This window comes from Xyrauchen texanus, unplaced genomic scaffold (assembly GCF_025860055.1).
Source record: "Xyrauchen texanus isolate HMW12.3.18 unplaced genomic scaffold, RBS_HiC_50CHRs HiC_scaffold_600, whole genome shotgun sequence".
In the NCBI taxonomy this organism is placed as follows: domain Eukaryota; kingdom Metazoa; phylum Chordata; class Actinopteri; order Cypriniformes; family Catostomidae; genus Xyrauchen; species Xyrauchen texanus.
The window spans coordinates 10,952-25,000 of record NW_026266578.1 but is presented as its reverse complement, the minus strand read 5'-3'; the positions used below and the strand labels follow the sequence as shown (position 1 = coordinate 25,000).

At 38.3% G+C, this 14,049-nt stretch overlaps 1 protein-coding gene and 1 long non-coding RNA gene across 2 annotated transcripts; one reads left to right on the top strand and one right to left on the bottom strand.

The window, feature by feature from the left end:
* Positions 1–1,014: 1,014 nt before the first annotated feature.
* On the top strand, positions 1,015–4,558 carry LOC127642404 (uncharacterized). Its single transcript, XR_007970352.1, has 3 exons — positions 1,015–1,738; positions 1,842–1,981; positions 3,587–4,558. It is a non-coding gene; the product is annotated as an uncharacterized LOC127642404 (long non-coding RNA).
* Positions 4,559–4,857: 299 nt separating this feature from the next.
* Positions 4,858–14,049, bottom strand: LOC127642402 (medium-chain acyl-CoA ligase ACSF2, mitochondrial-like). The gene is made up of 10 exons (XM_052125021.1): positions 13,594–14,049; positions 12,005–12,200; positions 10,709–10,837; positions 10,564–10,617; positions 10,264–10,382; positions 9,525–9,687; positions 9,003–9,098; positions 8,584–8,735; positions 8,247–8,338; positions 4,858–4,984 (listed from the first exon to the last, which is right to left on the bottom strand). Exons 1-10 carry the CDS (start codon positions 13,692–13,694, stop codon positions 4,899–4,901), a joined length of 1,188 nt encoding a protein of 395 aa, XP_051980981.1. The 5' UTR covers positions 13,695–14,049; the 3' UTR covers positions 4,858–4,898.

Sequence of the window (14,049 nt, the reverse complement as noted above, 5' to 3'; positions counted from 1 at the left end):
CTAAATCATTAAAGTGTTTAAGGGATGCATTTATCTTTGCCTTGCCTTGCCTTTGATAATGACTTCCACGCTTGATTCAGACTCTCCACATGGATAGAAGTCACCAAATTATGCATTCAAATGTAAATGCATGTCGGTCATAGATTTTTTTTGGTGTGAATGGTATGCTATGCATGCAGAATATCTTAATATCCTATATCGTACTGATAATTACATTGTAATCACCATTGGTTCCATGTATTCTCATGGAACTTGAAAGTAAAGCTAGCAATTCATCAATTTAGTAAACAGTTACTACATTTACTAAATCTCTACACCTATTAACTATAGGTTTATTGTGACTAGAGTGGTGTGGTCAAACCTACTGCACAGAACTAAAATTGTTAAAATACCCAAGGGTTGGATCTAAGCAGTAGGCATGCAAAAGTGCCATTTCTCGTGAAGGAACGTCAACACCATGCAGCAGGTCAATGCTGCTTGTATAATAGCAAGGGGGAAAATGACCACTCTCCCCTCATATGTGGATATTTTTATGGTCTATTTGCTTGATGGCCTCCATCCAAATCTTTCTCCGTCTAATTATTGCACAAATGTTATTTTGAGTTGCATGTTTTTTCCTCTCACGTGGGGCACCCTGTAAACAGGTCAGCAAGGGTTAGGAGACAGGTAAATAGTGGCAGGGTGTTCCGCAGCCCATGAAGAGAAGTATTTTTAGGCTTGTCATTGCCTCGCCTTGAATGGACAATTGAGCCCTTTTTGCAGGCATTTCTGGCAGAAGATCGTGTCGATGGAGGAGTGGACAGACAGAAAGACCGAAAAAGAGTAATCCATCCTCCATTGCCTCAAATTACCAAACTCTCCACCTCTCTACACTCTTGCCATCATAGTGGAATTTTCCAAAATGTCCCTTCAATAAGTGCATCATATTTGCACTTATATAATGCACACACACACACACACACACACACACACACACACACACACACACACACACACACACACACACTGTCTACACTGTCCCAGCCCCTCAACAGTCTTCTTCCTATAAAAGCAGAACAACTTGACACCATGTGAGCCAGTTCATCTAACACCTTAGTGAAGTTTTTAGCAGTCTTGCATTTGCTTATGAAGTTCGGTGGAGGGCTGGAAGGAAAGAGCGGACAGGTTTACACATAAGCCCTGGCACAGAAAAAAGCATGAGAGAGGACTTTCATGTGAGAGAAAGCCCTCAGTCCAGCATCCATGGTCTCCCTAAGATATTATAAGTGAGTTTGCATGCAAATTGAAAGGACAATCCATGTGCAGAGGCCATGAGCTGGTTTGTGCCAATTTGGTGCTGGTCTAGATGGTGGATGAGCACAGCCATATTGTTCAGCAATGAAAAATGCTGGTCAACCAGCATATTCTTTCTGATGAAGCTGGTTAACCAAGGGAAGCTTGGTGTTAACCTTGGTAAGCCTGGCAGAGACACCAGCATACAAAACAACACATGGATTTTTTAACAGTGTAATCTTTAGGAAATACATTTCACTAAAGATAATCTGAATTGTCATCTGCCTTTTCCACCCATCAAGTTTTCCAATGCAGCCTTTGAGGGAGTGACTGCTCTCAAATATCTGCACATTGAGAACAACAAACTGAAGTCCCTCCCGAAAAGCCTTGAGTTTACCACCATCCAGAACATTACTCTGTTTAATAACCCATGGAGCTGCACCTGTCAGTTAGCAAACCTCAAAAAGTAAGAATGTATCACTTGAAACTTGCCGCTCTTGTTTAATGGCATAATTCAAATGTTCATAAGATTTTAGACTAGTATAAATGTTTTTTATTTGCTTGTTTAGTTGGATGGACACTAGCCGACATCGCCCTGATGCAGTTTGTGCTTCCCCTGGAAACCAAAGAGGAAAGCAAATTAGAGACAGCACAGCTTTCACCCGCTGCAAGGCAAAGAGGGAAAAGAAGGGAGCACGGATTTGAGATGGTGAGCAAATTCAGTCATCATGGCATTTGTGTGCTAAAGGTACTTAAACAGTGTTTTAAGTAAGCCTAATCTATAATAATCGGGACCAGATCACTTATCTATATCACCAAGTCAACATTTTTATGGGAACCAAATAGTCAATAATGGTGGACCAGTCATGTCATTCACCAACAAAATTAGAAAAAGAATGGCTTTTCTGGTAAGATGGTTGACCTAGATGGTCTAGCTGGTTAAGCTAGTTAAGCAGCATGATGGGGAAACAAGCACACCAAAAACTCTTTTCCACCATAGGGCCAAGCACTGCCATTCTGTCCCAATCCAAACCAGTTCATTAATAAAAAAATACATTAATTGTGAAACTATATAATCAGGATTGTAATGGAATGACTGGCCAAGTGACCAGTAAAGTAGTAGTTGCAATGGCACTACAGGCATACAACTAACACAGTTCTCTGTCCTAAGTATGATTAGCAGCACTGAGAAAACAGACCTCGTAATCATATGGTCTTGAACCATGCTCCTGTGGAAATGCTACTGAACCGCTCCTCATCATGCTCAGAAACTTTCCCTTTTCAACCGTTTAAGGCCAATTTAAAAAGGAACAAACAGTTTTATCAAAGACTAAAGGCCTACACCATACTAATCCAGGCCCAAAACAAGACTGCCAGATTTGAGACCCACACCTCCAAAATTAGGTCTAAGATTCAGACCTACACCAAGTTTATGTGGTCCACAGAGGTCTTGTAAATGAGACCACAAAATCAAGACTCAGCTATGATCATAAAAAAAGAAACACCAGAGATATCTGCATGACAACTAGCCTATTCCCACATGCTTTACAAATTTAAACAAATTATGAAGAAAAGAAAACTCAGTGGTAAGTAAATAACTGGTCTCATGGGCTCCCTGTGGTGCAGGGAGCAGTGGTTTCCACTAAGACACCATTGCTCTCTCATGATCTCTATAGAAGTTTCTTTCATAAGATTAATTTATATAGGAGATCCACATGATATTTCCTGCTCAAATGCTACTTGCAGCCCAGCAAAACCATCTCAGAGATTTGGAGCCCTGCTCAGAGATTTGGCTTTTGAGAAGCCTAGTCCGGGTAGAAGTTAATTGACTGTTGTAGCTCTATTAATTGGCTATTCATTTCTTATCTTCTCTTATCAACAGTATAAAGTCCTTGCATCACATCCAGCATTATTCAGAGCACTTGCCCATAATAGTTCCCATCACTAAAGATATTCTAATCAATTAATCCAAAAGCACTTCAAGTAACTTCTGCGAGAAATTAAGGTTTCATATTTGTACAGAGAATAAAGAGGCTAACCCCAAGTATTTTTACCTCGTCCAACATGAATGAGTGAATGGTTATACTATAATTGTGGTCTGGAAATGGGTTTGGGCTACTGCTTTTGCAATAAAATCCTGTCTGTTTTGTCTCCCATCCTTCAAACTCTTCATGAACTCTTTGTCCTGTATGTTTGTTTGTTTGTGCTATTCCACTTTGGCACCATGTCCAGAACATCATAACCCAGTCACAGATGTCCAAAACTGGGTTTGGCCTTCTGACTTGTCAATTTCCCTATTTTTGTCTTTCTACAGGAGGACAGGGAGCAGAGACCTGTCCAGGTGACGGGACTTAATGTGCTGTAAGAGAAATTAATGCAAACTTCTTCTACATTGGGACTGTATATTTCCTCTATCACTCTATTTTTGTGTGACATTTATATGTGCCACCTCATTTCATACTAAACAACATGAATAGCATAAATGTGTTCACAAGACACTGAAAAACCCTTGAAGGAGCAACTATGTACAATTGCAAAGTGACATCTACAGAAATGTGTACACTGCAAACGCCTCATACTCACAGTCTGGAAAGAATTTGTTAATCCTTTCTCAGTGTTCACACTATTTTATTGCTCTCTTAATCTTTCACAAGTGTTATACTCTTAGTAATCACTGATATGCCAATTAAGATCTTTGGCAACCTGATATGAAAGAGATAATTCCAATATTAATGATCAGAGGACTTGTTTCTCTCATAGTGAAAATCACATCAGAATTGGCAGAATGGAAAGTTCTGTTGTAATTTTGATCAGCGTTAGCCATTTTCAATTAACTGTCTGTCATATTTACTGGGAGACTCAGTAGTGCCATTCTTTCCCCTGCTTTTCCATGCATCTAACCTTTTTAGGTTTTCCAACTTACTGCAAGGAATTTCTGAGGCTTTGCAAACACTACAAAACTAACTTGAAAGTGATAACTGACACACATTCAAGATGTGACTTGAGCTGACCTCTCCTTTACATCTCTGGCCAAAGTCAAAGGCAACAATAACCATGAAGTCAAGGACTCCTTTTTAAAGCCATGTAAAAAGGTAAAAAGAAAAAATGTAGACACTAAGTGAAATGAAGTAATGGTGAAGAAAGGTGGTGAGGATTTAAGGAAAGAGGATAAATGAGAATGGAATGAAAAAAAAGACAAATGGAGGTTCTCCAGTCTAATGTGTTTCATTTGTTTCTATGATGTACTCATGTTTAATAAAAGACAAATTGAGCACCACTACAGTAATGCTTTATTTGGATTTATGCTGAACATTCTGATTGGTTATAAAGCTATATGAATTATGAGTGGATGCACAAAAGATGTTCTTTGAAAAGCTTGTAGTATAAATGGACTTGTAGAAGATCTAAAATGTAATTTTCCCCTATTTCTGATCTTGAATTCTGAAGTTGCATCTAAAGCAAAAACGTAAAAGTCACTGACTCTGTCTCCCTCTAGTGTAATCACTGATGTGTAAACTGCATACACAACATAATAATAACGTGCTTATTTTATAACATCTGTGCACTATTTACAAACAACAATCAGTCTTTACAACAAAGAGGTGTTAATTTTTGGTTGATGTGTCTCAACTTACCAACAATTCCTTCATACCCATGACATTGATAGCCTTCATGATTACCTCAGGAGGACAAGGAGAACCAGCCATAATTCCTGACGGACACAAAACAGTACTGATGAAATGACAGGATGTACTCACAACTGCTAATACTATGTCTGCATTCCTGCTGAAAAGACAAGCTTAGACGAACATGAATTTCCATGCTGGACTATTTTAGCAGTAACAGCCTGGTCGTAGCTGGTTATTGTTGGTGTGGTGCTGGTCTAGTTGGTGGACAAACATCACCTAGGCTTGTGAGGCTGGTAAACCAGCATGGCCTTTTTCACATGGCTGGTTGACCAAGGAAGTATTGCTATAAGCTATTTAAGAGAATTGGTGGGGACACTGGAGCCGGATTTAAGAAATTATCTTAACCGGGTTAGTTCACCCAAAAATAAAAATTATCCCATAATTTACTCACCCTCAAGCCATCCTAGGTGTATATGACTTTCTTCTTTCAGCCAAACTTTACTTCCGCATTCGTCACTTCTCACCGAAGCTTACGCTACGCATACGTCATACGCCAGAACTCGACTCTCTTGTGAACGCGCGGACGGCCGTTGTCAGAGATTAGCCAGTGATTATACACTCACCTAAAGGATTATTAGGAACACCATACTAATACTGTGTTTGACCCCCTTTCACCTTCAGAACTGCCTTAATTCTACGTGGCATTGATTCAACAAGGTGCTGAAAGCATTCTTTAGAAATGTTGGCCCATATTGATAGGACAGCATCTTGCAGTTGATGGAGATTTGTGGGATGCACATCCAGGGCACGAAGCTCCCGTTCCACCACATCCCAAAGATGCTCTATTGGGTTGAGATCTGGTGACTGTGGTGGCCATTTTAGTACAGTGAACTCATTGTCATGTTCAAGAAACCAATTTGAAATGATTCGAGCTTTGTGACATGGTGCATTATCCTGCTGGAAGTAGCCATCAGAGGATGGGTACATGGTGGCCATAAAGGGATGGACATGGTCAGAAACAATGCTCAGGTAGGCCGTGGCATTTAAACGATGCCCAATTGGCACTAAGGGGCCTAAAGTGTGCCAAGAAAACATCCCCCACACCATTACACCACCACCACCAGCCTGCACAGTGGTAACAAGGCATGATGGATCCATGTTCTCATTCTGTTTACGCCAAATTCTGACTCTACCATCTGAATGTCTCAACAGAAATCGAGACTCATCAGACCAGGCAACATTTTTCCAGTCTTCAACTGTCCAATTTTGGTGAGCTCTTGCAAATTGTAGCCTCTTTTTCCTATTTGTAGTGGAGATGAGTGGTACCCAGTGGGGTCTTCTGCTGTTGTAGCCCATCCGCCTCAAGGTTGTGCGTGTTGTGGCTTCACAAATGCTTTGCTGCATACCTCGGTTGTAACGAGTGGTTATTTCAGGCAAAGTTGCTCTTCTATCAGCTTGAATCAGTCGGCCCATTCTCCTCTGACCTCTAGCATCAACAAGGCATTTTCAGCCCACAGGACTGCCGCATACTGGATGTTTTTCCCTTTTCACACCATTCTTTGTAAACCCTAGAAATGGTTGTGCGTGAAAATCCCAGTAACTGAGCAGATTGTGAAATACTCAGACCGGCCCGTCTGGCACCAACAACCATGCCACGCTCAAAATTGCTTAAATCACCTTTCTTTCCCATTCTGACATTCAGTTTGGAGTTCAGGAGATTGTCTTGACCAGGACCACACCCCAAAATGCATTGAAGCAACTGCCATGTGATTGGTTGATTAGATAATTGCATTAATGAGAAATTGAACAGGTGTTCCTAATAATCCTTTAGGTGAGTGTAGTTTATAAAGTTAAAAATATGGACATTTTTCTTACAAAAATCAGAAGACTTTCTTGGCTGAATGAAGAAAGTCATACACACCTAGGATGGCTTGAGGTTGAGTAAATTATGGGATAATTAAAATTTTTGGGTGAACTAACCATTTAAGAAGGAAATTCTTCTTAACATATTCGTTTTAATTTCATTCGTTTTTTTTTTTTTTTTTTATCATTAGAAAGCTGAAACTGTCCTTTTTTACTTTTGTGCATAAAAATATGATGTTAAACTGTTATTGTTAATAAAGTTGCTGTCGTTAAACTTTAGAAATTATAGAATTAGAATTAAGTAAACACATATGTGGCAGGGCGGGGCCGGGTGTGCAAAATCATGACCCTAATTAGGCTGATGAAGCCCGAGAGGGATAAGGCCGACCGGAAACGGCAGTGCTACAGAAAGAGTTACGGGCAGCTGTCCGACACCTGTGTGTGTGTATATTTGTCTTATTGGTTAAGTTTATCATTAAATTATAATTTAGATTGTCAAGCCAGTTCTCGCCTCCTCCTTTCCATTGAACTATGTTACAGCATACCTTTCAGAGGTGCAAATTATGCATTTATGCGAGTATTACTGCACTACCCAAAATATAGGCTCATTTATTTATCAATATTTCAGCTATCAACCTTGAAAAAGGATGATAGTCAAAATATTGGTAAATTAGCCTATATTTTGAGTTGTGCAATCGTAATGTCGTTAAACTAACACATCTCAGGCACTTTACATTCAAAAAATTATCGCAAATGTTTTCTACTTAAAAGAAGTTTAATAGATAGATACATTAATCATTATGATTTACCATACCAAGTATTGCTCAACCTCATGAGCAGGCTAGTATAATCAGACAATGTCAAAGCCTGTCGTTTTATAAATAAGAGAAAAAACAAGAGAAAAACTTCTAAAGAATTATTCAAGAATTGCACTTAGGAACATTCTTACAAACTTCATAATGTATCCTAAGAACTTTCTTATTGTTTTTCTGAAGAACATTTTCATTTAAAACGGTTTTAAAAAGTGGTGGGGACATCACATGAATATAAATTAAGTTATGTGCAGATAATGTCATACAAATATTTTACTCTTTTGATAGTCATCCTTGATGACCATCCATTCATCAATCAAATACTCCAATAAATATTTTACATAATTAATTTGATAACTTCTGTACATCTAACACTGTCATTACTTGAGTTTTGTTAGTCAGTGGATAAATACATGGATCAGTGAATACTTCAGCCAGAATAAAACTGAAATGACTGATGGTAAAGTCTTCGCCCCTAGTACAAAAAGTTGCAGGTTCTAATCCTGGGACATGTCACACCCGCTCCACCCATAAATGACACCTATGACACTGGCACACCAGCATCCCATTCAGAGGGCCAACATTCAAAACACAACATATGCTGGTCTTTTCTGCAGGGCATTTAAATTTTGATCTTATTAGAGATTTAACAAAGATTTGATTGACTCACCCCCCTCAACTGATGACAAATCAAACTGGGCAAGGTCACGCTGACCAAGCATGTCTACAAACATAGTAGGAGTACCGTAGACAAAGGTACACCTGGGAGGAGAATTCAAATACTAAATCAGAGACGAAGCTTTGTGCGAATGGTAGACACAACAAATTAAACAAATACAACTTGACTCTGTTCATGCAACAGACATTTAGAAGAAATAGTAAATGACAGAAATGTAAGTAGAATCTAATCTGAAAATGAAACATGAGATTTGCACATGAGTTTTCAGACAGGTGTTCTGTAGATAAAATAAATGAACAGATTAAAAGAGAAATTAGTGACTGCATACTTCTCTTTCTGCATCGCCACCAGATTGGCATGTCCATCATAACCAGCGGATGGGTAAACCAATGTGATGCCATGCAAGGCCATGACCATACCACCACCCACCGAGCCAAAACAATGGTACATGGGCACTGGCAAGCACACTCGCACATTTTTCTGTAAGAAATAGTTTAAATATCACAAATATGTAAAGGGACATTTATGGAGATTTCATGTAAACAAAGGTTTCTCTGTGTCATTCATTCCATAATCAGCATGCTTTAGACACAAAAAATGCTTTATGGGGGTGGGGGTGCAGAATAAAATTAAAGGCCAGTTTCCCAGACACAGATTATTTGGTCATATATGAAAGAATATTTTGTAAAGCAAACAGTTCTTTTACTGCATTGACGTTTCACCCCTTGATTACAACCAAGTACCCACCCTCCAGTCATAGCCCACTCGCATGCCGATGAAGTAAGCATTGTTGACAATGTTGTGATGGGACAACGTGGCTCCTTTTGGCCTTCCTGTAGTACCCTAAGTACATCAAAACACATGAGAAGGACAAACCTAAATATCAAAGTGAAACAAAAACAAATATCAAAACAAAATATCAATTATTTAGTGTGTGCCCATTGCATTAGGTCAAGTGCACTTGAAGTTCATTCTACTCAATAGTACTAGTACTACTCAATTATTTAAATATGAATCAGAACTGCAGTGCTGAAATCCTTTTAAAATATTTTTTAATTACCCTATTCAAAACGCCAGCTTAGACCAGCATGATTTTCCATGCTGGTCGAAGCTGGGTTATGCTGGTTAGTGCTGCTCAAGCTGGTAAACCAGCAAAGCCAAGCTGTTTAATAGTAAAAATGCTGGTCAACCAGTATGGTCTTTCTGATGAAGATGGCTAAACAAATGAGACTTGCTGGTTTAAATACAAGTTAAAAACACAAACAGTACCGATGTAAACTGAATGTTAATGGGATCATCAAACATGAGTTTCTTCTGCAGGTCTTGCAGCTGCTGATGGTGTTGGCTAGTCCCAGCCTGCATCACATCTTTCAGGTGAAAAGTCCCTGGTTGTTGACTGTCTATCACGATTACAGTGTGAAGATCTGGTAATCTAATGAGAGTGGTGGTTTTATCCATGAGTGGGTCAAAAATACAAAATAAAACTGATTTGCCTTTAGACCATTGATATTGATTATATCTCCCAGAGCTTTTATTAAAGGGGACCTATTATGCTAAATTCACTTTTACATGGTGTTTGAACATAAATGAGTGTTGGCAAAAAAACAAAATAAGTACATTTAGCAAATAAACTTTCAGAAACTTCCTGGTTCATTCTCAAAGTTGTTACTTCTGACTCTCTGAGTCTCCCCCTCATCAGTGTCTGACTCCGGTTCAAACATACAGGGCTGAACTGCACTATTTTCACTGTCAGTCATATTATTTATGATGTCTAGTTAAGTGAAGCAGAGATGTCAAAACTCTGCCCTATTCTGGATACATGGCAGGGAGCACCAGCTCATTTGCATTTAAAGACACACACACACAAAAACAGCCAAAAATTGGCATTTTCAACTTGGTATAATAAATTATCTGTAGGGTATTTTAACAGACACATTCTGGGGACACCAAAAATTTCAATTACATCTTGTGAAAGGGGCATAATAGGTGCCCTTTAAGTCATACATACTTTGAACTTTTTATTCCTCCAGGAGAAGCGGCATCCATCCCTGGGCAAAGCTGCCTTAACATTTCACAGTAATTTTGAGTCTTGAATTGAGTTGGACATACAACTGCATTGCACTGCACCTAAAAGAAGCATTCAAGCAAATAGTCATATGTATTATTCCCATTACTAAATCTAAAATTGTTCATAGTAGTTGAGACCAGGATGCGAATTATGGGTGAAGGATCTGGTACAGATTAACTCAGGCTCTGTTGGAACATTGCACCGTGTATTGTCACTCTTTATGTTTAAACATTAACTTACCTTTCTGAGTGCAAATTCTACCTCCTGCAACTGATAAGCAGGGTTCACTGACACCTGTAAAACAACAATCAATCTTGAGCAAGTTATTTACAAGACTAGCTACAGACAAATCAGAAAAACTAGACAGATCGCCAAAAACACTCACCAAAATGATCCCTGCCTTGGCTGTGGCAAACTGCATCAGCACCCACTCGTAGATATTTGGTCCCCATATCCCCAAGCGATCCCCCTTCTTCAACCCAACAGCCAACAGACCTGCTGCTGCCTGTTCTACCTGAAATCAAAATACTATTTCTTGTTTACACTGGTTGACGTTCTATTTGTTCTGAACTTAAAGCGTTTAAAAATCATTACAATAATTAAGGAGTGTCATTCAATGTACCAATACATAACACATTATAAAAGAGATGCAAAGAAAACTTTTCCAAGTTAATCTAAGGCACAGGGTTAATTTATTTTTTTTTTCAAAACCTGATGTTCAACACAGATTTTATCCTCTAGGATGGAATATGACCCCTGTTAGAATTGAACACTGACTGGTATGTTTTCCAATTCTTGTGAGGACCAAATATTCCACTTTAATACAAATTTGAATTTGTGAAGAACAGAAATAGTCATATCCTGATTTAAAATAAACACTTTTGTGCTGTACCGTGAAGTAATATGCTAATGTGTTCTTGTGGTATCACACAAAACACACTGTACTGAGGGTAAAAATAGGACTCTCAACAGAGCTGTAAGAGAGTAACTGTTTCCTTACAGTACATGCTCTATGATATGTCATTCAGCCATATGCTATAAATGTCTTCTTGTCACATTTATATACTTTGAACAGCTGCCGCTTCCATTATGGCACAGACCAGTCACATATGAAGCGTCTACTTGTGCCAATTCATATCAGCCCATTTAGATTAATATCCTGGGTTCAGTGGGGCACATGCTTTTAATAATCTCACCTGCTTTAGTTTCACCTTGACAGTTTCGATGCAGGAAAGGTTGTGTTTACATTCTCAATATTACTGCAAAAATATTTAATAACTTCTCTTATGAATTGGGGGGTGAAATGGAAAAAGGGTGTATATTAACTCCACTTCATTACTAAATTTTACACTGAATCTGTGCTAAAAACTCGCAAGGCAAGAAAAGGCAAATAATTTATCACTTCAACGTTGCTGTATTTTACAAATCTACTGAGGGCTGATTAATAGGGGCCTGTTCCATTTTTTTACTATTATTATTTTGGGATTATGACAAAATCTTTCATCCCATTTCACTTTTGACATTGGCAATGTGGTTCTCTTCTCTCCCTATTTCTCACCCTCCCACAGCTGATGGTTATAAAATGGTAAGCAACATGGTAAGTACCACATGTCTTAAGAGTTACAGTCTCACTTCTCTAGCCGGCCTACAGCAGAGAAAAAAGAAAAAGCAGGCCACTCACTTCTTGGTAGAACTGAGCAAACGTCTTGCGTATTCCATCCTGCACAAAAACCAAAGCTTCACGGTCAGGGTATCGCTCCACTGAGGCTTGAAGACACTGGTCCACAGTCTTAGAGAGCAGTGCATGGTCAGAGATGCCATGGGCATAGCTGGTAGTCAGGGATGGGATGCTGGGTGGGTTATCAATATGAATGGCACTGAATAAAAAGAAAAGAAAGGAGAAGAGATTGTGTAAAGAGAGGTAGAAACATAAACACATGGTATGTGGCTATAGGTGACTATGGCCACTCTTGGTCCTGAGGACTTTCTTAAATTATAATAAAATTTTTCTAAAACACATGTAATAATTCATATGATGAATAATCATTATTTAATATTGAATGTCTTGGTCTCAGCCCACATACAATACAAATCTATGCATAAATGGCATTAGAAAGTAGCAAAAACAAATAATAAAAAGGCATGGTAAAAATGTTTCCAAGACAGAACTAAAGGAATATTCCAGATTCAATACAAGTTAAGATCAATCGACAGCATTTGTGGCATAATGTTGATTACCACAAAAATTATTTTAACTTGTCCCTCCTTTTCTTAAAAATAAAAAGAGTTTACAGTGAGGTACATACAATGGAAATGCATTTGGAGTGTTTAAAGGCAGAAATGTGAAGCTTATAATTTTATAAAAGCACAATATTCAATCTGTTGAAATGTTTGTATTATTTGCCGTGTAAAGTTGTTTAAAGTGAAATTCTTTAGGAAATTTCAGGGTTTACAAAGAGAAGATTTTTATCACATTAAAATCATGTTAACACACGTTACATCTTGCATCTACTTGCATCTGTATAACAGATTTGTACTATATATATATATATATATATATATACACATAGTCTTATTTTTCTATATATATTATATTTCTATACATACTTTATAGTTTTTATTTTTATTATCTCTGTCTGGAAGCTTGTCATTTGTTCTGACAAATTCCTTGTATGTGTAAGCATACTTGACAATAAAGCTCATTCTGATTCCTCTGATTTGCTTACGTCTTGTGGCTATACATTTGAAACACTGATTGCCCCATTCACTGGTGCAAATCGAAATTAGGCTATTTTTTGTGGTAATCCACATTATGTCACAAATAGTGTCGATTATGCAACTTGTACTACACTTATCAAAGAAATTTGATAGGCGTAGTTTTGTGTAAGGAAAAAAATCCCGCTACTAACTTTTTAACTGGAAAAACCATTAGCATACATTCAAGTAGCTACCTTATATTGTAGGCATTAAAATGGAAAATATTTACGGGGTTCACCCCATCTTTGTGTATCTGCTTTTACGTGTTAATGTAGGCTACTTTCTGTTTATTCCAAATATTACGCAACAGCGAGTGACCGCCACATACTTGGCTTACAGGAAGTTGTGTTATTTTCGGGTTTTCGAGAAATAAAACTTATTTATCGTTTATATCATGCCAAACAAACCTCTAAGAAGACGGATTTTACAGCTTTGCCCAATGTTTGACAACTTTTATCCAATACATCACGAAAGATGTCAACATATGTGCAGAATGGCTTCACGAGTTCTTACCAACTCTGTTGAGCAGAAATGAAAGGTGGCCAAGTTCTCTGCAGACTCTTCGCTGTTTTGCAGAATTGAGCGGTCGCGCGTAGAAGAATCTGCGAAGACATTTCTCACTTTCACCTTTAGTTACGTTATAAAACAGCTCGGAAGAATCTCCGTTCAATTATTAGTTCGGAAACTCGGTGCGACAACAAACTACAGAAACACGCAAATCTGACGTATATGTGGAATAAATGCACATTACATTAAAATAAACAACCCTGGGTTAATTGCATTGTTCAATCATGCATGCTATAGATTTGTCGACAACGCCAAGATCGTGCCACCGCGACCCCGAAGTTGAATTTAATCCTTGATCCTACGTTCAAATTCCAAGACGAAAAACAGCTACTGTATTTCAACAGTAGAGGACGCACAAAAACAAATCCTTATCGCCTCAGTGCGCTCTGTAATTCAGTCTAG

What these genes read in the sequence shown, in the direction of transcription:
- LOC127642402 (XM_052125021.1), bottom strand. Translation starts at nt 13,694, where the DNA reads ATGTCTTCGCAGATTCTTCTACGCGCGACCGCTCAATTCTGCAAAACA. An exon ending in TAGAATTTGCACTCAGAAAG is followed by an intron (nt 10,383 to 10,563) that starts GTAAGTTAATGT and finishes TGCTTCTTTTAG; the next exon opens with GTGCAGTGCAATGCAGTTGT. An exon ending in GAGTGGGCTATGACTGGAGG is followed by an intron (nt 8,736 to 9,002) that starts GTGGGTACTTGG and finishes TATTTCTTACAG; the next exon opens with AAAAATGTGCGAGTGTGCTT.